Genomic DNA, 24,661 nt, shown 5'->3' on the forward strand with positions numbered 1-24,661 from the left:
GCACATTATTTTCTGCTTTTTTATTCCAAGGTCAAAATACAGAGTGAAGACACACAGATTGGACTACAGCAGTTTCACATCTAATTATGCTTCACCTGGTCCTGAATTACCTAAAAAGCCGGATGTAGCGTAATTAGATGCAAAACAGTAGTAGCCCAATCTGTGTGTCTTCACCCTTTATTCCCACATGACTTTGGAATAAAAAAGCACAGAATAATGTGCCAGTGGTGAGTGCAACTCATTTTTCTTCTATTCTCGTAATTAATAACACTTACACTTAATTCTGGTGCTGGCTCCGTGCCAGTGGTGTCAGCACATGTTCCCCCAGGGATCGTGTGACATTGTTGTCACGCTATCACTGGGCTCTCACTTCCTCCAGATGTATGTGATAGGTCCGAAGTTGGAGAGAGTGAAGCCAGCCCTGATTGGATAAGGGATTGCATGATATAACAATGTCACATGATCCCGGGGAGATCAAGTGCACACAATGCACGGAACCGGAGGTGAGTATAGATGTTTTTATTTTACAAAGGGGAAACATAGTGATTCAGAAGGGGGTTGTCTGAGTACTGGACAACCCCATTAAGCTAAGCAATATTAGCAACTTATAGATTACAATTACAATGACCATTCTGATTATTTTCTTTGTCAATCATTCTCACAAGCAGGTATGGTTCTGTCATTTATGTACTGTAGTTTCCTTTTTTCTTTTAACTGAAACACCTTGGAAATGGTTGCATCGATTGATTCGATTGTTCTACATGGACAAGTAAACTATAAATATATATATATACAGTATATATGCATATATTTTCTCCAAATCACATTGAGACTGTAAACGTGTGTGACCAGTGTTCCCAGGACCTTTCCAGCATCACGCTGTCAGCATTTACAATTCTGCCTCCTTATTGTATATCATATTGCAGAGATAATTTTGCAGACACCAGAACTGTAATTCTGTCTTTGCTGATGTAAGCATTTTCTTTATAAATGTATTTTTTGCAGTTTGTGACAGAAGCAAACAAATAATAATGATATTTTCACATACAGTTTTGTCTGATGGGAATAACAGCACACTCCTCAATTTAGGTCATGTATAACCTAAAAAGTCAAAGTTTTGTTATGGGAGAAATTGATACATTCATTACAAGCCTTCAATTTTGTTTAATATCAAAGACCAACAATATAAACTCAATCTACTGAAGATAATCAGCAAGCAGCAACTTTGTGAGTTTCAGAGGCTTAGCTAGGGGTTTGACAGTATTAAAAATTAAAACCTGACTCCACATGTGACAATCAGATTAGTTCCCTGGATCAAAGTCCCATCACAGAATCTAGCGCCCATAACCTGTAATATTATATTTTTCAATAATGGCATCCAGGCGCCCTTGTACTCTTTTAGTGAATCAACCATTACAAAATCATGTGGCAGAGAGTCCCATAATCGTAATGCTTTTACAGTAAAGAATCACTACCTGTGATGATGATTAAACCTTCTTTCCTCTAGATGTAGAGGATGCCCCCTTGTCCCTGTTGCAGGCCTTGGTGTAAAAAGATATTTAGAAATATCTCTGGACTGTCCCCTCTTATATTTGTACATTGTAATAAGATCGCTCCTAATCCTTTGTTTTTCCAAATTGAATAAGCCCAAATTTGATAACCCATCTTCTGTACTCCACCCATTCACTTAATCACCTTCGCTGCTCTTCTCTGCATCTGCTTTACTTCAGTGATGTCCTTTTTTATACACTGGAGCCCAAAATTGTACCCAGAATTCTAAGTGTGCAAGCGCTAGTGACTTGTATAGAGGAAAAACTATGTTCTTATCATAAGCATCTATACCTATTTTAATGCATCCCATAATTTTATTTGCCTTGGCAGCAGCTGCCTGGCACTGGTCACTAAAGTTTAGTTTGGCATCTACCCATACAGCCAAGTCTTTTTCAGAGACAGTTTTATCAAGTGTTTTACCATTTAATACACAGTTATACATTTTATTTCCTCTGCCCAAGTGCATAACCTTACATTTATCTAAATTAAACTTCAATTGCCATTTCCCAGCTCAAGCCTCCGGTTTACTTAAATCCCCTTACAATCCTAAAGCATCCTCCTCTGTGTTGATTACCCTGCAGAGTTTAGTATTATTTTCAAATATTGAAATTCTATTCTGTATGCCCCCTACAATGTCATTAATAAATATGTTAAAAAGAAGAGGGCCCAATACTGACCCCTGGGGAACCCCGCTGTTAAAACTGTCAAACAATCAGAATATGTTCCATTAATAACCACCTTTTGTTTTTATCACTGAGCCAGTTATTAACCCCTTAACACATTTACCCTATTTCTGTTGCTCTCATTTTATGTACCAACTTTTTATATGGCACCCTGTCAACTGCCTTTGGAAAATTCAAAATGACTGGACTGATTGTTCATAAACACATGTTGATGCTGGGCCAAGAGGTTATTTTTATTGAGATACTCCAGGATAACATCTTAGAAAACCCTCAAATATTTTTTTCTACAGTAGAGGTGAAAATAATAGGCCTACAGTTTTCAAACGCAGTTTTTGACTCCTTTTTGAATATTGGCACCACATTTGCTATGTGCCAGCCCTGTGGAACAGACCCTGTTATTATGGAATCAAATTCTTGAATATTAGAAATTAATGTCTGCCTATTAGAGTTCTCAATTCCTGCAGCATTCTAGTGTGTATGCCATCCGGGCCAGGGGATTTATTTACTTTATGTACTTTGCTTACTGTTAGCATAGTTGAAGAATATTTGTAGTTGTACACATCCGAGTGGGTCCCCAACCCAAACAACTGCAAAGGGGCATTGTAATTATTGTGGCTGCCTCAACAGATCACAGTCCTGTTACTGAATAAAAAACACAATACAAAGGCTGAGACCGATATTACAACCATTTAGTTTGGTAGATACAATCATATTGAGTAGAGAGAGAGAAATTCGAAACAGATATGATACATATATTCTACTTACCCAATGGAATCCGCTAGGGGAATCCAGTGTGACCACACAAGACGATATTAGCCCTCACTGATGCTTCAGCAGTGTGGGAAATGGTGCTGGGCAATTTTTTTGCAAATTGAATCTCAAAGTGTTCAAGTTTGCGTGGAATTGTGAATTTCATGATGATATTTTACTCAAACTCGAGTCGACGCGGATCGATCCGCTCATCTCTAATGAGTGACAAGGTCAGTAACGATAAAAGATTATAGACCTACAAACAGAAGAATATACCATATGCATAAATCTTTGTAGATAGGGACTCAACACAATGACTGTCACTTGACCTTTACAACCCTTTTTGGGGGCATTTGTTAAGGGCTAGGTTTAACTTTTATTCGGGTGCCATGTATTTTGATGTTTCCCCAATTGAGTTAGATAAAGTTGGAGAGACACTATATTACTTTTACTTTCCTCTTCTTACCTGAGAAGCAATAGCACTCAACAAGCAGGTAGTTAGTTGTAACTTGGACTATGGTTTTGGAGCACTCAGAAAAGTGGGCACTATTTCTTCTCTCAACATGCTGACTTTTTTTCCGATTCCTGAGATGTTTTCTACTGTTTGCAGCTCCCATCTTTTTAAGTTTCTGTGCAAATCCATTTATAAAGAATGGGTTCTTAAGAGAGATGTCTGGTAATAACCAGACTGAGCATCCCAGACGGAAATGGAAAAAAGCAATTAGAAGAATCGTCTGATTGCGAAAGCAAAATAGTTGCATCCTTGTCTGAGGTTGTCTTGGGTCGTCTGTCTTCTCTTACTTTTTATTTACTTTCCTGTTTGACTGTTAATCTTTACTTTTCTGCTCCAGAGGATGGTGCATGAAACACTTTTCATCTATTTAGTTGTTTTTTTTAACTCTAAAAGCAATGTTCCTGCCATGTTGTGCTTGTAAATTCCAATAATTGTTTTCAAATGTCAAAGCTATCCAACCAAGGACGTATTCGTAGGGTTTGTATGTTCTCTCTGTTTTTGTGTAGCTGTAGTCCGGTTTCCTTCCATACCTCAAATATATACTGATATCCCTTCGAGACAGACACTGTACAGCTCTGTGGCATATGTTAGTGCTATATAAATTAAGAATGAACAATATATAGCTGACATTTTTTCGCTGGAAAAAACAAAATCATCCACTTTTTGGGGATCTTGTAGGCAAAATCGTAACCTAATTTAGTTCAGTAGCTTCACAATTGTGAAAATATCGACATGAAAATATAATGCGTTTGACATGATGGACAACAAGCGTTAGTCATTGATACGCACAGTATTAGTTGATGCTTTCACTGGTCCTACAAAACAAGGAACACCTGGAAAACCAAATGTGGGTTAAGTGGCAAATTGCCTTCTGATCCCATATTATGGACAAACCAGACACATTCTTGATAAAAATAACATATGATTTATTGAACTAGGACTACATTTTGCTTTTTTTTTGTGGGAAACATCCAACTTCCATGTGCAATATTTTTTTTATGGTCTGCCAATACTAATGACTAAGGAGAGTCTTAGCTGGCATATAGTATCAGTGGTTCAAGCCAAATATTACTGGATGCTGATCAAATAGTCTAAGCTGACTTTTGATTCCATAATCAAACCTCAAGATGTCCTTAAAATTAAGCAAGCAAGAAAAACAACTATTTATAGTCTCTTGTTAGAGCAGCCATTATGATTAATGCCATCGTGATAAAGCGATTGGCTTGTGCTTGCAGCTCTACGACGTAAATGCAGAAAAAAAACACATTTAAAAAGTGTAAAAGATGAAAGATGAGAGAATGTGCAATGATTAGAGAATGTAACTGTAATGACAATTCCTACATTTCTCTCCTTTCTTCTAACAGGACTCCAGAAAATGGAGCAAGAATGAGAGGGGAGAAGCAGAGGGAGAAGCATGAGCTGGCGTCTAGTCAAGTTGCTCTCCTTCCTGTTTATTTGGGAGCAGATCGCTGTGCAGGAATCATTCCAATCCCAAGAACATGTCTCCAAAGAGTTTGCCTGGCTCATCTCTGATCGGGGTCCATTTCACCATTCTAAGAGTTACCTGTCCTTTGTGGAGAGGCATCGGCAGGGCTACTCAACAAGATACAAGATTTACAGGTTAAAAAATTTGTCTATTTAATACCATGTCATACAGCTATACATCTGATTACATGTAAACTGTAATATCCCACCTTTTATATGGACACACTATTACTTTCGATAGGGTAGAGTAAATTGAAAATGACACATTTTGAATTTTGGTGGTAAATTGGTAACGCTTTAAGGGTTTATCTTGGAATATTTTTTTTTAAGTATGGGCTTAAAAACTAACAGGCAGGTAGTTGCTAACCACCTGTCTTATATGGTGCCGGCGCAGTTAGTCAGTGGGGAGCCAGCTGTTAATCAGCGTGACGTCGGCTTTGACACCTTGTCTACTGAGTAGAGCAGAATAGAAGCCACCACTCCTGCCGTCAATTCAGTTGCTCAACATCAACAGATCATTTCTTCTTTCAGGCTGCTCTGTCAATGGTGTGTGACTACCGCCGTCATGTTGATTGACAGCCGGCTCCCCGCAGTTAGTCAGTGGGGAGCCAGCTGTCAATCGGCATGACGTCATCAGTGGCACCTTGTCTACTGAGCAGAGCAGAAAAGAAGCCACTGCTCTGTCGATGTGACGTCAGCAGAAGCTACTGAATTGCCGGCAGGAGCGGTCTGTCTGTGATCTCTATGTGTTGGCAGAGATCGGCACAGGGCACAACAGGCTGGTAGGTAGCACCTACCTGCCTGTTAGTTTTTAGGCCCATAGTAAAAAAAATAATAGATTTGAAAAAATCCTTTAAGAGTATTACATCTTAACTGCTGAGACCTTTTGACATACTTCATATGGAGAAAAACTGTTCGGAATTTCGTACGCGCTAATGGTTGTTTGAATAGAGCAGACAGTCTGTGTGGGTGACGCCTTGTCAATAAAACCAGCTGCCGAAGAAGGAGAATAAGGTATGAAGTGATACTTCTAGTCAACATAGTGGTCAGATGGCATCTTTAAATTGTTATATGAGTCTTGGAAGCCTTCTTATTACTGACGAATAAATAGTAATTAGAAATAGGAGAATTGATTCACAGGACTTCGGTCCATCAGCCAGGACAGAAATCTGTGACCGCTGGATGGGAGACCTGTGAATTTCTTTATCTGCTGGCATTCTCAGCTCTTCTTTTGATTAGCTGGGCTGGTGTGATGTGATCATTGTGGCGTCACACCAACCCAGCTAATTTAAAGAAGAACCAGAAATGCCAGGAGGTAAGGAAATTCGCAAGACTCTCATTCAGTGGTCACAGATTGCTGGCCTGGTTGATAGACCACAGTCCTGCAAATCAATTCTCCCATCTCTAGTAATCACAAATGGTAGTTTGAACTTTAATATGAGATAATGATGATATTTTATATGAAAGGGAACCTGTCAGGTCCTGTGATTCTTTCAAAACTGACCCCCTTGATCTTTTAGAGCTTCACTGAGTTCAGTATTATTTTTCCTGTTTTACGGAACTGCACATATTTCAGTAAAATGAATTTTGCACCTCGCCGTATGCTAATGAAGGAGGACTAGCATGGTGCAGCATTTACTCTTGGAGACTATTGGTTCAGTAGTTGCAGTAAAGCCTCCTGGAAGTGATTGATAATCCCTCCACGGCCTTTGACGTCACAGTTTGTGTTCCTCCCGGCATCTTGGTTCCCCTCTGTTACATCTCTGCTCTATGATGGACTTTTAGAAGAACTGTGACAGGGGAAAAGAGCTGCCTGGAGAACATCAAAATGTGAAGATGCCAGCAATGAAAAGGCTGTCGATCATATCCAGAGGGCGTGACGGCACATACTAAACCCAGAATAGTCTCAGTGAGTAAAAGCCTCACCAGACTAGTCCTGAGGTCTGGTTAGGACTGAAGCGCACAATAGGGCAATGCCGCAAGAGAAATGAGAGCGGGTGAGAACAATTCACTTTACTAGAGAGATCACAGTACCTGAGCTGTGCTTGCGGAAATGAAAAATCCTTGATGGTCTAAAATAAATATTTTTATTAACCAATGCGTTTTGGTGCCAGGCTGGCTCCTTTTTCAACGTAAAAAGACAAATAGAAATTTGATTTTTCCTTACCTTGAAAAGGTACCAGTCCGGCACCGAAACACGTTGGTTATTATAAATCTTTATTTTAAACCATAGAGGATTCTTCATTTCTACAAGCACAGCCCAGGTGCCATGATCTCTCCACTACAGTGACCAGACTCGTCCAGGTTCACTTGTAGAGTTCCATAAACCAATGAAATCATTATTGAACGGAGTAAAGCTCTGAAAGGTCACAGGAGCAGCTTAAAAACACCATGGGATCTGACAGGTTCCCTTAATATTAAATATAAAAAGGATGTGAACAACTATAAATAAGTCGGGCTAATTTGGCATACTGATGCACAATGATGTTGGCAGAATAAGTCCCCTAGTCAATCCCATCTAGGAATACCCTCCAAATTGTCAAAAGTGCATATAATCCCAGCCCCTATTTGATTTGGGGCAGCCCCAAATTTTACCAAGATTGTTTCCAAATAATTGGGACAATAACACCAAATTCAGTGCTGTTGCCAACTATTATATGGACTGAATTGGATGGGAAAAAGGCAGTGGGAAACTATGATCCCATTACTGATTTTCTTTTTAGCCCATTATATTGCATAAAAAAACACCCAAAAATGGTGAAACCCCCAACTTGAAAAGTAAATATATAGAGAAATGCTCAAATACTAAAATAAGAGAATCCTCTGGCCAAACACAAGTGTTAAAGTAAGTTTCGATGGTATTAATACATGCTGTCAGTAAAGGCCCCCATTAATACTGTATTAGATAGCTGTCGGACAAATTACTATTCTGCCGACCGCTATCTTACCCAACTCTCCCATACACAGGAGCAATGGGCTCAAGCGAGCGCTCCTGTGTTCTCTATGTGAGCGCTGCTGTCAGATTTCCTCATCTCACAGGACTATCATAGGATAAAATGAAATTCATCAGTCCTGATTAGTGTTGAGCATTCCGATACTGTAATATCGGGTATCGGCCGATATTCGCAGTATCGGAATTCCGATACTTAATTCCGATACTTTTACAATATCGAATACCGGAATCGGAAGTTCCCATAATGCCTGCGCTCTGCAGTGTCTGTGAAGGATGACAAGCTGGATGGCAGCGCGATCCAGCCTGTCATCAGAATGCCATCCCAGCGGGGGAGAATTCTCCTGATTGTTTAAAAGCCGGCGCGCGGTATAAAGCCGCCGGCTTTTAAACAATCACTCAGCCCCATACTCGCTTCCCCACAGCCTCCCACCCCGATCCTCCGCTCCCCTCGCCACCTCCCATCCCGATCGTAAGTTAGGACCGGGCAGGGAGCGCAGCACCAAGGAGCGAAGGACCCGGGCGGGGAAGCCGGCAGTGAAAAGACTTCACCGCCGGCTTTCCCGTTCTGTGCTGCGCTTTCCCGCCGGTTATTTCAAATGAACAGCTGAGGTATCAGGTGATGCCGATCAGCTGTTCATTTGAAGTAGCCGCGGTGCCCTCAGAGGGTTCATGTGAGTTCATGCTTGACTGCATTGCATGAACTCACATCAACTTTCCCACGACCGCACAGGTCAGCCACACCTCACAGACCATCAGACCGGTCATGATTAGTGTGTGTGCGGGGTGTCTGTGCGGGGTGTCTGTGTGCGGGGTGTCTGTGTGCGGGGTGTCTGTGCGATGTTTGTGCGGGTGTCTGTGCGGGTGTGTGCGTGCAGGCAGACATAGGCCGATGTGACACTACTACTCCCATCGGCCTATGTCTGTCCCCCGTCCACTCGTGCCAGCAGGATCAGCTCGATGGGAGCAGTAGTTCCCATCAGCCTGATCCTGCTATTTAAATTGCCCTACTGTGTCCCCAATAAATGTTAAATACATGTCATTGGTGGCCAGTGGTTACCTACAATAAATTAGTTCATACATTACCTGTCCCCGCCGATCGCCACCTAAAATAAAGTAAAAAATAAAAAACTACACCTATACTCACCTAGACACCTAATTCCCCGAAGCCATCGATCTCCTGTAATAAAATATAAAATAATAAACCACAACCTTATCCTTACCCCTCCGGAGTAGTCCACGAGTGTCCCACGAAGATCTCCAGTTCAGAGCAGCCACATAGAATGTGACCGCTCTGAACCGCTGCCGCCGCTAGAATGACGGGGCCGTAAAGCAGCCCCGTCATTGCATAAGCGGGTTCACCGGAGTTCAGGCAGCGCTGCTCCGGTTAGCTGCTTTACGGCCCTGCTGTATCGTGAGAAATTCCCACGGTACAGCACTGCCGTAAAGGAGGTCTCCGGAGCTGCGCTGCCTGAATGCACTCCGGTGACCTCAGTCAGTGGCTCCCGCTGCCGGGAGCGGACGTGTTCCCGGCAGTGTGAGCTTACAGCAGCCATGCACAGCTGTCACCATCTCCAGATGTGACAGCTGTGCATGGGAGATCAGCACAGGAACGTGGACAGGTAACTATTATTTTTAGTGAACTAAGAATTAAATAAAATGGTGTGTTTTATTTCAAATAAATTATTTTTTTCTGGGTGTAGTGTGTTTTTTCTTTTTAACACTTTGTAGGTTAGTAATGGGGGTGTCTTATAGACGCCCATCATTACTAACCTGGGCTTCATGGCAGCTGGCGCTGACATGAACCCCACCACTATTACCCCCTGCCACCGCACCAGGGCAGCGTGGAAGAGCGAGGCTAAGTGCCAGAATTGGCGCATCCTACGGATGCGCCATTTCTGGGGCGGCTGACGGCTGGTGTTTCTAGCCTGGGAGGGGGCCATTATTCATGGCACCCTTCCTGGGCTATTAATATCAGCCCCCAGCTGTCTGCCTAGCCTTTGCTAGCTATTAAAATAGGGGGGACCCCACGTCATTTTTTTGGGGGGGGTCCCCCATTTTAATAGCTAGTAAAGGCTAGGTATTCAGCTGGGGGCTGATATTAGTAGCCTGGGAAGCTCCGTGGGTTTTACCCCCTTCCCAGGCTTCAAACATCTGCCCCAGCCGTCTGCTTAACCTCCGCTAGAGACTAAAATTATGGGGGATCCCACGCCATTTTTTTTTTAAATAAATCCTTTATTTTAACACTAAATGACATTTGAGGAGTTAATAAAGATGCAGTCCCTAAATTATTATTTATTTTTTAATTAATTTTTCCCAAAACTTTTGACGTGGGCTTCGCCATATTTTTGTATGCCAGCCAGGTACAGCATCCAGCTTCTATAAACGCGCCATTTTCCGGGGCGGCTGCGGACTGCAATTTTCAGCGGGGGGGGGGGAGGGGGGCAGAAAGCTTGGGCCTCCCTGCGCTGCGGATTCCAGCCCCCAGCTGCCTAGTTGTACCTGGCTGGACACAAAAATAGGGAGAAGCTCCACGTTTTTTTTTTTTTTCATTATTTCATGAAATTCATGGAATAATTAAGAAAAAAAGGGCTTCCCTATATTGTTGTGTCCGGCTAGGTACAAATAGGCAGCTGGTGGTTGGGGGCAGCCCGTTCCTGCCTGCTGTACCTGGCTGGACACAAATATAGTGCAAAGCCCCACGTCAATTTTTTTTAATTATTTCAGGAAATTCATGAAATAATTAAAAAAAAATTGAAGTGGGGCTTCGCACTATATTTGTGTCCAGCCAGGTACAGCAGGCAGGAACGGGCTGCCCCCAACCACCAGCTGCCTATTTGTACCTAGCCGGACACAACAATATAGGGAAGCCCTTTTTTTCTTAATTATTCCATGAATTTCATGAAATAATTAAAAAAAAAAAATGCGTGGGGCTTCGCCCTATTTTTGTGTCCAGCCAGGTACAACAAGGCAGCTGGGGGCTGGAATCCGCAGCGCAGGGAGGCCCAAGCTTTCTGGGCCCCACCCGCTGCAAATTGCAGTCCGCAGCCGCCCCGGAAAATGGCGCGTTCATAGAAGCGCCATCTTCTGGCGCTGTACCCAACTCATCCAGGGCCCTGGTGCGGTGGCTCACTGGGTAATAAAGGGGTTAAGGCCAGCTTGGCATTATCAGCTGGCCCTAAGCCCGAAATTCATGGGGTCACGCCAATATTAGACATGACCGCCATGAATTTCTAGTAAAGTATTTAAAAAAAACACAAACACCCAGAAAAAGTCCTTTAATTGAAATAAAGACACAATTCTTTATTGTTCTAAATTAAACCATACTTACCGTCACGCCCATTCCAGCTGAAGCCAACGATCTCCTGCAATAAAAGTAAAATAATAAACCAACATCATCCTTACCTTTCCATGGTTCCCACGACAGCTTCAGCTCTGCTACATCGAGATGACAGGCTGGACCGCAGCAGAACGCTGCCATCCAGCCTATCATCCCGCAGACACTGAGAAGCGCAGGCATGCTTGCGCTCCTCAGTGTCAGGCTGTGACGGCATCCCGATAAGCCGAGTCTCTCACGCTCACCGCATGCGCAGGAGAATTTTCCCACGCTGTCAGTGACGTGCATGAGGTGAGCTGAGTTCATTGGACATGACCTCGGCTCATCTGGATGCCGTCACAGCCAGACACTGAGGAGCGCAAGCATGCCTGCGCTTCTCAGTGTCTGCGGGATGATAGGCTGGATGGCAGCGTTCTGCTGCGGTCCAGCCTGTCATCTCGATGTAGCAGAGCTGGAGCTGTCGTGGGAACCATGGAAAGGTAAGGATGATGTTGGTTTATTATTTTTCTTTTATTTCAGGAGATCGTTGGCTTCAGCTGGAATGGGCGTGATGGTAAGTATGGTTGAATTTAGAACAATAAAGAATTGTGTGTTTATTTCAATTAAAGGACTTTTTTCTGGGTGTTTGTGTTTTTTTTAAATACTTTACTAGAAATTCATGGTGGTCATGTCTAATATTGGCGTGACCCCATGAATTTCGGGCTTAGGGCCAGCTGATAATACCAAGCTGGCCTTAACCCCTTTATTACCCAGTGAGCCACCGCACCAGGGCCCTGGATGAGTTGGGTACAGCGCCAGAAGATGGCGCTTCTATGAACGCGCCATTTTCCGGGGCGGCTGCGGACTGCAATTTGCAGCGGGGGGGGGCCCAGAAAGCTTGGGCCTCCCTGCGCTGCAGATTCCAGCCCCCAGCTGCCTAGTTGTACCTGGCTGGACACAAAAATAGGGCGAAGCTCCACCTATTTTTTTTTTAAATTCATGAAATTCATGGAATAATTAAGAAAAAAAGGGCTTCCCTATATTGTTGTGTCCGGCCAGGTACAAATAGGCAGCTGGTGGATGGGGGCAGCCCGTTCCTGCCTGCTGTACCTGACTGGACACAAATATAGGGCTAAGCCCCACATCAATTTTTTTTAATTATTTCATGAATTTCCTGAAATGATTTTAAAAAAATTGACGTGGGGCTTCGCACTATATTTGTGTCCAGCCAGGTACAGCAGGCAGGAACGGGCTGCCCCCAACCACCAGCTGCCTATTTGTACCTGGTTGGACACAACAATATAGGGAAGCCCTTTTTTTCTTAATTATTTCATGAATTTCATGAAATAATTAAAAAAAAAAATGCGTGGGGCTTCGCCCTATTTTTGTGCCCAGCCAGGTACAACTAGGCAGCTGGGGGCTGGAATCCGCAGCGCAGGGAGACCCAAGCTTTCTGGGCCACCCCCGCTGCAAATTGCAGTCCGCAGCCGCCCCAGAAAATGGCGCGTTCATAGAAGCGCCATCTTCTGGCGCTGTACCCAACTCATCCAGGGCCCTGGTGCGGTGGCTCACTGGGTAATAAAGGGGTTAAGGCCAGCTTGGCATTATCAGCTGGCCCTAAGCCCCAAATTCATGGGGTCACGCCAATATTAGACATGACCACCATGAATTTCTAGTAAAGTATTTAAAAAAACACAACACCCAGAATAAAGTCCTTTAATTGAAATAAACACACAATTCTTTATTGTTCTAAATTAAACCATACATACCATCACGCCCATTCCAGCTGAAGCCAACGATCTCCTGCAATAAAAGTAAAATAATAAAGCAACCTCATCCTTACCTTTCCATGGTTCCCACGACAGCTCCAGCTCTGCTACATCGAGATGACAGGCTGGACCGCAGCAGAACGCTGCCATTCAGCCTGTCATCCCGCAGACACTGAGAAGCGCAGGCATGCTTCCACTCCTCAGTGTCTGGCTGTGACGGCATAAAGATGAGCCGAGGTCATGTCCAATGAACTCAGCTCACCTCATGCACGTCACTGACAGCGTGGGAAAATTCTCCTGCACTCAGCACTTCAGCGTGAGAATTTTCCCACGCTGTCAGTGAAGTGCATGAGGTGCGCCGAGTTCATTGGACATGAGCTCACCTCATGTACGTCACTGACAGCGTGGGAAAATTCTCCTGCACTCAGCACTTCAGCGTGAGAATTTTCCCACGCTGTCAGTGACGTGCATGAGGTGAGCTGAGTTCATTGGACATGAGCTTACCTCATGCACGTCACTGACAGCGTGGGAAAATTCTCCTGCACTCAGCGCTTCAGCGTGAGAATTTTCCCACGCTGTCAGTGACGTGCATGAGGTGAGCTGAGTTCATTGGACATGAACTCGGCTCATCTGGATGACGTCACAGAGAGACACTGAGGAGCGCAAGCATGCCTGCGCTTCTCAGTGTCTGCGGGATGACAGGCTGGATGGCAGCGTTCTGCTGCGGTCCAGCCTGTCATCTCGATGTAGCAGAGCTGAAGCTGTCGTGGGAACCATGGAAAGGTAAGGATGAGGTTGCTTTATTATTTTTCTTTTATTGCAGGAGATCGTTGGCTTCAGCTGGAATGGGCGTGACGGTAAGTATGGTTTAATTTAGAACAATAAAGGATTGTGTCTTTATTTCAATTAAAGGACTTTTTTCTGGGTGTTTGTGTTTTCTTTTAACTTTGACTATGGGGTTAGTAATGGGGGTGTCTTATAGACGCCTCTCCATTACTAACCTGGGCTTGATGTCAGCTGGCATTATAAGCTGACATCAACCCCAGCCCTATTACCCCACTGCCACCGCTACAGGGCAGTGGGAAGAGCGAGGCTAAGTGCCAGAATTGGCGCATCCTATGGATGCGCCATTTCTGGGGCGGCTGACGGCTGGTGTTTCTAGCCTGGGAGGGGGCCAATATTCATGGCACCCTTCCTGGGCTATTAAAATCAGCCCCCAGCTGTCTGCCTAGCCTTTGCTAGCTATTAAATTAGGGGGGACCCCACGTTATTTTTTTGGGGGGGTCCCCCATTTTAATAGCTAATAAAAGCTAGGTATTCAGCTGGGGGCTGATATTAGTAGCCTGGGAAGCTCCGTGGATATTACCCCCTTCCCAGGCTTCAAACATCTGCCCCAGCTGTCTGCTTAACCTCCGCTAGAGCCTAAAATTAAGGGGAACCCCACGCCAATTTTTTTTTTAAATAAATCCTTTATTTTAACAGTAAATGACAAGTACAGTAATCAACACTGTCACTGTACTTCATATATATGTGACTGACATGTTTCTATCTATCTAATCTATGTGTGATTCTCTATTCTTTCTATTCTAAATTGTCGGGTACAGATGCTGAATTGCCGGCCGGCTTTTTTAAAGAGACGGTGCATGAAAACACTATAATTTTTTAAATAAATCCTTTACACTAAATGACAAGTACAGTAAGCAACACTGTCACTGTACTTCATATATATGTGACTGACATGTTTCTATCTATCTAATCTATGTGTGAAGCTCTATTCTGTCTGTTATAAATTGTCGGGTACCGCTGCTGAATTGCCGGCCGGCTTTTTTAAAGAGACGGTGCACGAAAACACTAATATTTTTTAAAATAAATCCTTTACACTAAATGACAAGTACAGTAAGCAACACTGTCACTGTACTTCTTATATATGTGACTGACATGTTTCTATCTACCTAATCTATGTGTGAAGCTCTATTCTTTCTGTTGTAAATTGTCGGGTACCGGTGAATGCCGCTGATGAATTGCCGGCTTTTCATGTCATTCTACATTATTCTTAGTTGTTTTACTTCATGTAGAATTAACCTACAAGGAAAGAAAGGGTTTATTTTCATTCCGATATTTGTGTCCCATTGACTTGCATTGGTTTCCGGTATCGGAATCGGCGATATCCGATACTTTTTGGGTATCGGCCCGATCCAATCCGATACGATATTTCCTGATATCGGAAGGTATCGCTCAACACTAGTCCTGATCCTTCTCTCCCACAACATCATCTGTCGGTGAAGAGTCGGTAGGCCCAGATACACATAATACTTTTGGGCTATCCTGGAAATGTTTAATGCGCATAGGGGCCTTTAAAGGGAACCTGTCACCAGGTTTTCCCCTTATAAAGTATGGGCACCACCATTAGGTCCTTTTTTACAGGATACTGGAATGCTGTAAAAAAAAGTCCCCAAACCAGTCTGCAGATTCCAAAAAATTGCTTTTATCATACTCACAGATGGGGAAGTCCGGTCCGATGGGCATTTCTGGTCTTGATCTGACGCCTCTCCTCTTGCAATCACCGTCCTCCTTCCCTGCTTCATGAGGATGACGCATCCTATGTCATCCACACAGTTTCCTCCATCGCGCTCCTGCGCAGGCGTACTTCCCTCTGCCCTGCCGAGGACAGAACAGAGCACTGTAGTGCGCATGCACTGGCTTTACTTCCGGTCATCGGCGCTCTTTGGCCTTTCCAGGCACATGCGCACTATAGTACTTTGCTTTGCAGAAAGAAGTGCGCCTGCACAGGAGAGCAATGGAGGACACTGTGTGGATACGTAGGATGTGTCATCCACATGAAGCAGGGAAGGAGGACGGCAATCGCAAGAAGAGAGTAGGCGCCAGATCCAAACCAGAGACGCCCATCGAACTGGACTCCGCCGTCTGTGAGTATAAAAGAAACTATTTTTTTGGGATTTCCAGACTGAATTGGAGACTTTTTTTTGCAGTATTCCAGTATGCTATAAAAAATGTCCTAATGATGGTGGTCATACTCTATATGGGAAAAACCTGGTGACAGGTTCCCTTTAAGACTTAATGTGCAGAGGCGATAGGAAGTCATTTCCATAATTAATTAGGTTTTCATTTTAAGATTTTAATTATTATTACATTATAAACTGTTCAAAGATGTGGTTTACTGAGCAATGACATAGAGCCAGCGATGACATGTCCCATTACTCCTGGCAATAGGGGAGATTCACATGTGGTAATATAGTTTATTGATATGCAACTGATTAATCGTGATAATAGAAGATCTGCGAAGAAAACCACTAAGCAATGTTTTTTTCAGATGTAATCAGAACTGTGCAGCCTTTCTGTCTGACAGTGCAGCTGCTATGGAAGGAAAGCATAGAGGTATAATTAAATATCTGCAGGAAAACACAGAGATTGAAAAACTCATGGAGCTGGATGGGCTCATCATGTTGCTTACTTGACTGTAAAAGATAAAGCTAAAGTTGTGTGATTTGGTTCAAAAGATTTTCCAATAGACATAGACTAGGATTTTCAGAAACTTGCCAAGCAGAAAGTATTATGCATCCTTTACATTAGAACAATTCTTTTTCATACGGATGAACTTAAATAGTTTTCATTATGATGAAAGCAAAGTATCATAACAGCAAAAGCAGAAAAACATATATCTTGTAGGCATTATAGTTACATGACATCCTTCCATGCGCTGTCACTTTTGATGTTCTCTCCCATGAAGATGATGTGAGTCATAAGCTGCATCCAGCTTACTGATAAAACTATGACTGGTTTGCATGCTCAAAGCAGATCTGTCACTCTGAACATGTTTCCCTGTGTATAGGAAGAGCATCAGGAGCTAAGCAGATGTGCAGGATACATTCAGTAGAGTTGTCACTTAGGGATCCGCTACAAAATCATTCTCTACCGATTTATAGATGTCACATTGTGAGGTTTATTGCATTATCTGTTAAGAAAGGAGAATGTTTCCCATACAAATATTGTTTAAAAGGTTGTTCGATTTAGGAAACTTATCTTCTGATATCATACTAATGGTCTCTCGCTTCGGAAGTCCATCAATTAGAAGGAGCAGGAAGCAGCCACAGAACTCCAGAAAACCTGACTCATTGCGTGCATTACATTGATAGATTTCACAAATTTCAGTGGGATCTGTACAAATTGTCTCTTCAAAGAAGAGGACTTAAACCCTAGTGCCGCCTATTAAAAGTAGCAATTCTAAAAGTCAATATCGACCCTTTAACAAGCCTTGCCATGTGACTTTTAAAGCTAAACCAAAATCTTAATTTGCAGACACGTGTTCCGGGGTGTTGCCCTTCCTCAGTGCAAAGCAAGAGATCTGATTTGGCTGTATGAGAGGCCTCTGACTAGGTTTAAAAGTAACATTTATCCTTGTGGAGAGTGACATGCCTGACATAACAGGGCAAGGAGGCTTATAGGGCATGCAATGCTCTTCTGGGAAATTAAATATTCAAAATTGTCTCTTCAGAGAAAAAGGGGACTTAAACTCTAGTACCACCTATTAAAAGTAGGAATCCTAAAAGTCAATATTGACCCTTTAACAAGCCTTGCCATGTGACTTTTAAAGCTAAACCAAAATCTTAATTTGCTGACACGTGTTCCGGGGTGTTGCCCTTCCTCAGTGCAAAGCAAAAGATCTGATTTGGCTGTATGAGAGGCCTCTGACTTGGTTTAAAAGCAACATTTATCCTTGTGGAAAGTGACATGCCTGACATGACAGGGCAAGGAGGCTTATAGGGCATGCAATGCTCTTCTGGGAAATTAAATATTCAAAATTGTCTCTTCAGAGAGAAAGGGGACTTAAACTCTAGTACCACCTATTAAAAGTAGGAATCCTAAAAGTCAATACTGACCCTTTAACGAGCCTTGTCACATGACAGGATAAAAGCCAAACCATAATCTCAATTTGCAAACACGTTTCGAGGTGTTTGACTTTTAGGATTGCTAGTTCCAGTAGATGGAACTAGAGTTCAAGTCCTCTTATTCTCTGAAGAGGCATTTTGCATATTTAATTTCCCAGAGGAGCATTGCATGGCCTTTAAGTCTCCTTACCCTGGGATGTCAGGCATGTCACTCTTCAGATGGAGAAACATTACTCCTTAGACTGGGATCTGTGTAATTACTCATTACAGGGGTGCTTCGAAGTTCACAACTGAATGCCAGAGGTCGATGTAGCTGGATAATCTATGACAGTCTTATTTTTGGAGAACCCTCCAAGCAAAAAGTGATTGTAAAATAGTTGACATTTAAATTACGTAAAAAAGTTGGAATGTTTTACGAGAACACATAAGAGCTTGTGAAGAGAATTGTACTTCTCAGATAATTAAAGTTCCATTTCAGGTAACTTTTCAGAATAAGCTGTGAACTTGGATAATCAAACTATTTACTACTTGTATCCGCATTTCTCAGTTTCCCTTCTGCAGGCTTTCAGTTCTCTCTGAACTAGTGGGTGGAGATTACCTGCTATGGTGTCTAATGAAGAAAGCACACAAAGAGAGATGTTTTCTAGCAGCAGTACTGAGCAGTGTAGCTGTGAATCCAGTACTGAGTAAATTACTTGCTACAGAAGTTGCAGCAGGGAGATCTCTCTCTGCCTGTGTCAGTGCTTCTCTCTACTCTTCACTTCTCCTCTACACTCCATAGAGTTTAGCAGCCTCTGTAACCTGATACCTCACTGTGTTTGCAGTCCATTTTGCTTTGACCAAGTCAGATATGAGTTGATTTTTAGAGTGGATGGTCAGTTCAGGAGACAGGGAGTGTGGAGTATAAGTGGCTCATAAGTGGAGAAAGAAGCATATTTCTCTGTTAAGATATATTACAAAATGTCTTATATTTGCTTGTTCTATTGATTTATGCCAAGTTTGTTGAAACAACAGTAAAATATAAAATAAGAAAAGTGGAGAGAGGGGAGAGAGCGTAGAATCTAAGTGCAGTATCAAGATTCAAATATATATTAAATAAGTGCTGGTTGCGCTCACCTTTTTGATGTCATAATAAACTTGTCAATAGTCCCACTGGGTGGGTTAGTTGTAGGTTCCTCCTGTTCACGATTTGCAGCCAATCCTGGGCACTTGTGAAAGCACTCAAGGTGTTTCAATAGGAAACCACATATGTAATTATTCTCCAGGTGGTATGCGCTCCCGAAACACAGTAGGTAGGATGCGGTGATATACTGAATAACCAAATTTTATTAACATAGCATACAACGCGTTTCAGCTCTTATAATACCTGAAGAAGGCTCATAAGAGCTGAAACGCGTTGTATGCTATGTTAATAAAATTTGGTTATTCAGTATATCACCGCATCCTACCTACTGTGTTTCGGGAGCGCATACCACCTGGAGAATAATTACATATGAAACAACAGTAATTATTTAAAATCCCTTAGGACACAACCTTGTTTTTATTTGTTCTATATCTTCAAAGAGCCAAAATGTGTCCAACAACCTGACCAAATGAAGTTTTTTGGGAGGGACAAGTTGTACTTTTCAATACAAATTGTTTGTATTTTAAATATATTTATTGGTTAGAAAAGAAAAAAAAGGGAATTCCGGCAGTTTTTTTTGTTTTTAGAACATTCACTGCTCAACTTTCAATTCATTAGTAGAGAATTATTAGAGAATTCACAATGTTTGTGACCTGGTATGGCCAGTTGTGTCTCTCACCAGGACAGGATTCATATTTTATGCAATCATAGTTCCTGGATTATATAACCAATGATTTAGCAATCCAAGTTTAAATTGCTTTCAAAACTATTAATGTGCTCTCCTTATTTGACACAGAAATGCTTTTTACAAAAGCATATCCAGCGTGATAAAAAAAATCAAACTGAAGAAGCTTTTTGATAACGTCGGCCGTAGATCGTTTCGCAGCTGAAGCTTAAATGAACACATTGGAATTAAAACAATGTAGGTGCTATCATGACCTCAAAAAGTAATGTCTATGAGAAAAGAAATTGAAATTTATGTTCACCAAATGAAAAGCTAATCTGTTTAAGAGCAGAACTTAAAAAAGGCCATTCAGTAGGGCCAGCTTCTAAGGAGGAAGTGTTTTTTTTATCAGACGGTGGCCTACTTTCAGGAGAAGGAGGTGGGCTGGTAATTATTTTCAGTTTCAAAGTGCTGGAAAGTGTTCAAAATCAAAATGATGACTCTCTTATATGAAGAAAAGCAAACAAGGAATTTCTATACCCAGCAATTTCCACTAAACTTGAAAAAAGTTTAAATGAAATTTAAAGAAGCTCTCGAGTATAAAATCTTCTCATTTTATTATGCGCTGTGTTTTCAGATAATCTGACGCACCCGAAATTTACACAACTGAAAATAGGTAAAAAAAAAATGTTTCATATCAATTAAAGATTCCTTAGTGGTGTAAGTATTAGAGAAGCAGAAGTAGAGGAAGTAGCAAGCATAGAGAAATTAGGGAAACTAGACTAATGTCCGTCAAGGTCGCCAACCTCAATAGGTTTAGACAACGATCCAATGTGCATGAGGACCTTGGACAATTGATTGTCGTGCGGAGTTAAGGATCGGGCATGTCTCATTTTGGAAGGTTGATTCTTTTGTTCTCCCTGAGATTATCTGCCACCACAAAATGTCTGGCGGCAGCTTTTTCACAGAGGACACAGGAACACTCGGCTCCTCTGTACGGGAGAGCCGTCCGAGAAAGCTGCCAGCTGAATGATCATCCAAACCAACTAATGTGAATGGTGGGCCTAAGTCTACAAAGGTCACAGGGCATGCGGGAAGGGTGCAGAAAACTGCAGTAGATATTAAGGAGCAAGCAGTAGCAAATAAGTAGAGATGAGTGAACCCTAACTGTAAAGTTCGGGATTCGTAATGGACACCTAGTGCTGAACTCCGAATACGGACTTCTCCTTGAAGTCCGTTTTACAGTTTGGGAGTCTGGATAGAAAGAGAGCGAGAGAGAGAGATATTTTCCAGCTTCAAAGTTCGGGTCCCTGTTGATTTCTATGGGGTTTTGGTTTGGGTTCAAGTTTGGGTACAGTTTTGGTACCTGAACTGAATTTTGGACCAAAGTTCAGTCGAACTTGACGAACTTCCACGGGTCCGATCATCATTATAAATAAAAATCCCTCTTACAGTTCATGAACCCAAGACCAGTAATTTAGGATTTAAAAAAATGTCAATTTTGAGACTTTTTCTACATAATTATGGATGACTGCAGTAACATATAGCAGCAAAATGCCTAACAGACTTTTCTTGCTAAAAGTACAACTTAAAGAAGCGCTCCAATCAAAGTTTTTATCTTCTTAATATATTGCAGTCATCACATTATACAGCACTGTGTACTTACAATTGCTCATTTTGCCTTTCTACAGAGTAAATTCTTCTCTTTTCTCTGTCTTATGTAGAAACAGGAAGTCACTTGTCCCTGCATTTAGCATTCCCCTCTTCAACTCCTGACCCAGCTGCTTCCTCCTCCCTCTGCCAGAGATTTTTGCAGTGATGACATCATGTTTTTACATAGAACTTAGAAGGATTCAGTTAGTCAGTTTGTAATCACATGATGTCATAGACTTAATGGAAATGAGAAGAATTAGCTGGGTAGAAGGGCAAAATGAGCAATTGTAAGTACACAGTGCTATATAATATTTTGATTGCAGTATATTAAGAGGATACAAATTTTGGTGGGAGGAGGAGTGCATCTTTAAAAAACTTTGAATGGCTTACGAATACCTCTGTACCTAATTTTTAGAAGCAGATGATTTTCCAGAAATACTCACAGATTGATCCCAAAATTAACATTTCAACATACTAACACTAATTTTCCTAATTTCAACATTTTTATTCTGGTACAGCTAAGGAAGTGCAATAGGGAGGTGGCTGTACTGTAGAAGACTAAGTTAGCGATGATCATCTAGAAATATATCAAGGATGTTTGGTGATGATGGGCCCCACAAACTGTAAACTATAAGATACAAAGATTTTTAAGCTAAATTTTTTCTTGCTTAAAGTTCATCTTAAAGTTCGAAAAATATGTTAAAATTACAGAATTCTTCTATTCTGTTGGGTCACGGGATCTTATACTAACCCCCATTTTCTCTTCATTAATTTTATTTCTGTTCTCCCGGGGTCATCATCTTGCTAGAGCATGTTGTGTGAAGATAGTGATTGGACTGTTTCAGACAAATTCTCTACGGTGTGGGACTTTAACTCTTATTACAGTTACAGCTGATGATTCCACAGCTCCTTTCACAGAATTATAATGAATTTTGGGTGGTAAAAAAAATGTAATAAAAAATAGAACTCAGAGCTGTCCCTATCCTTACCTTTAAAATTAGAGCCTGCTAATGTGAAAAGGATAGCTAACATCATCATAACACCTATAATTGTATGTTTAGTATATTTGTTGTGCACACAAGTAGAATAATGGTACAAAATTAATGAAGCTATATAAACAAGTAAAATAAATACGTAAGAAAATCCATTCATTATGCAGTATTAGATGCTAACTACCCTTTTTTGGCCAGGTTATAGCTTTTACTGCCTGGAGATAGCCTGTGGCTAGTACTTAAACTGCTTTTTTACAATGCAAATATAAAATTTACTGAATTTTCATGTGTCTTGGTCTCCTGTGGATATCTTTTCACTCACTATGTATTATATGTTCTCTGAATGAAGTTCCAAGAGAGACAGCATTCGCATTTATTGTGAATGTTGTATACAGCTTTCGAAGGACAAAGGACTTGACCCCCCCCTGTATTCCCTTAGAGAAAATGCAGCAAATATATTGACGTTTATTCAGTAAGTGCATACAATTACACTCTGATGGCTTTAAAGGCCTCTATAATATGAAGAACTTTTAACTTTTTAGACCACAAAGGCTTTGTTCCCACCTACTTTTGGTGATTTGATTGTTCTGCTTCTTCATAGGAGCAGAACAAAAGAATTAATGGCACTGAGAACATGTGAAATTATGGGCACAAATGTCATTCTATGGAGCTTTTTTGGTTATTTGTGGTTTATCGTCATGTCTCCTATTTTACTAGCCAAAATAGCGAAGCGTTCTGCACATGCAACACGCTTTTACTTGCATATGCTCTAAGTATTCTACTGTATTTTACACGATATGTATTTTTAAGAATGCCATAGCTTAATAGCTTCCTAGTTTTAAAGGAGTTGTCCACTACTTTCACATTGATGCCCTATCCATTGTCCACTGCATTTTGTTTTAAAACAAAGACCTAAATTCACCATCCCCAAGACCATTGGCGAGTCTACACCACTGTTAGCGGCATGTGGCATTGGCTGCGGCACCTAGACTGCACGGCAGCCAATCAGTGAGCTCAGCGACTCTGATGGGGGTGTTCCTGTGTAGATGGATCACCCTTCTCCGAGCTCCAAGTCACGGAGCTAATTGGCTGCAGCTCTGTCGACATGCCATTAGCACTGCAGCCGATGGCAGGCACCAGGAACAGAGGAGGAGACTCGCTGGTGGACCTGAGGAAGCTTAGAGAGAGAGAGAATTTTTACGTCCTCCGCAAAAAAATGCTTGTGTTTGCCATTCACTTCCATTATTCTTGCTACTCGAGCATGTACGAGAGTTCGAAGTGCTCGGTTCGAGTACCGAGCACTCGAGCATTTCACTGCTCGATCAACACTAGTAATTGTGCCTCAATCACTATTGTGGAACATAAGTCTTTAGGAAATAGTTATAAACTAAGAACATGGCTCTTCCTACTCTTCTCTGGCTTACATGGAAAGAAACTCTTCACATTGTATTTGGTGAATTAAGAGAACAATTCAGATTCATTACAAATCCTGGACCAGACAATTGATTTTGCTCATTTATGGAAATCACTATTCATTCAAAACAATAGAATTAATGTTGTTTAATTTTTGTATTTCAAAAGATTTATGCTTTGGGTCATAAACAGGAGATCGTGAATGGTGCTCTAATATGGAAAATGGAAAGGAGATTTAATTATTTTAATTGATTAAATTAAAGGATTTTTTTTTTGAAACCTTATAGCGTTTTGCCTTTGTATTCCTCCTGATCCACAATGCAGAATTATAAGTGCAACTAGATGAAAACTGGATTATTTTTTCAACCTAATTTACTATGCTTTATATGCGGGTGTAATTAATTATTGTAATAAAACATTTAATCAAATTTGTCATATGATAAAGTTATAACTTTAAACTTTACAGATAAGTCCCATATAATAGTAATAATAAATTCTCTAGATCTCCAGAACAATTTAGAAAGTAATTTAACAATGTCATGCTTTGTAATAAACTGCGACATTTTCTTTATTAAAGAATCTTGTATTGAACAGTTCAATGAAAGTTTTAAAAATATATTTTTTTTAAATGTAAAAGAAAAATTCAATGTAATAAAACTTAGTCTACACAGTATTAGAACCTACGGATGTGTTTTGGAGCTGTTATTCTTTCTTTAACCGTAGGCAGCAAATTGCTAAGTGACAACTACCGTGGACTGTAATTATGGCAGCCATGGAACTGAACTAAGACACAGACACTGCTCAGATGAGACGCTGCTTCTTTCTGGGCCAGTTCACTGGGTACATCACTTTTTGTTACTACTGGGAAGAGTTGCCGCTGTCCATGTCCCT

General features: G+C 41.5%; 1 protein-coding gene across 2 annotated transcripts in view; it reads left to right on the forward strand.

The window, feature by feature from the left end:
- The window catches only part of BRINP1 (BMP/retinoic acid inducible neural specific 1), a 295,700-nt gene that overhangs the window by 105,956 nt on the left and 165,083 nt on the right, over positions 1–24,661 (forward strand). For both annotated transcript variants that reach the window (XR_012247410.1, XM_073639712.1), the window contains exon 2: positions 4,863–5,118. Coding sequence is in view for 1 of the 2 variants with exons in the window: in XM_073639712.1 (XP_073495813.1) it covers positions 4,913–5,118 (206 nt within the window). In the remaining variant the exon portion in view is untranslated. The remainder of the gene's footprint in view (positions 1–4,862; positions 5,119–24,661) is intronic.

The sequence above is a fragment of the Phyllobates terribilis genome, unplaced genomic scaffold (assembly GCF_046119375.1).
Source record: "Phyllobates terribilis strain yellow unplaced genomic scaffold, ASM4611937v1 Scaffold_7__3_contigs__length_470593459, whole genome shotgun sequence".
NCBI classification, from domain to species: Eukaryota; Metazoa; Chordata; class Amphibia; order Anura; family Dendrobatidae; genus Phyllobates; species Phyllobates terribilis.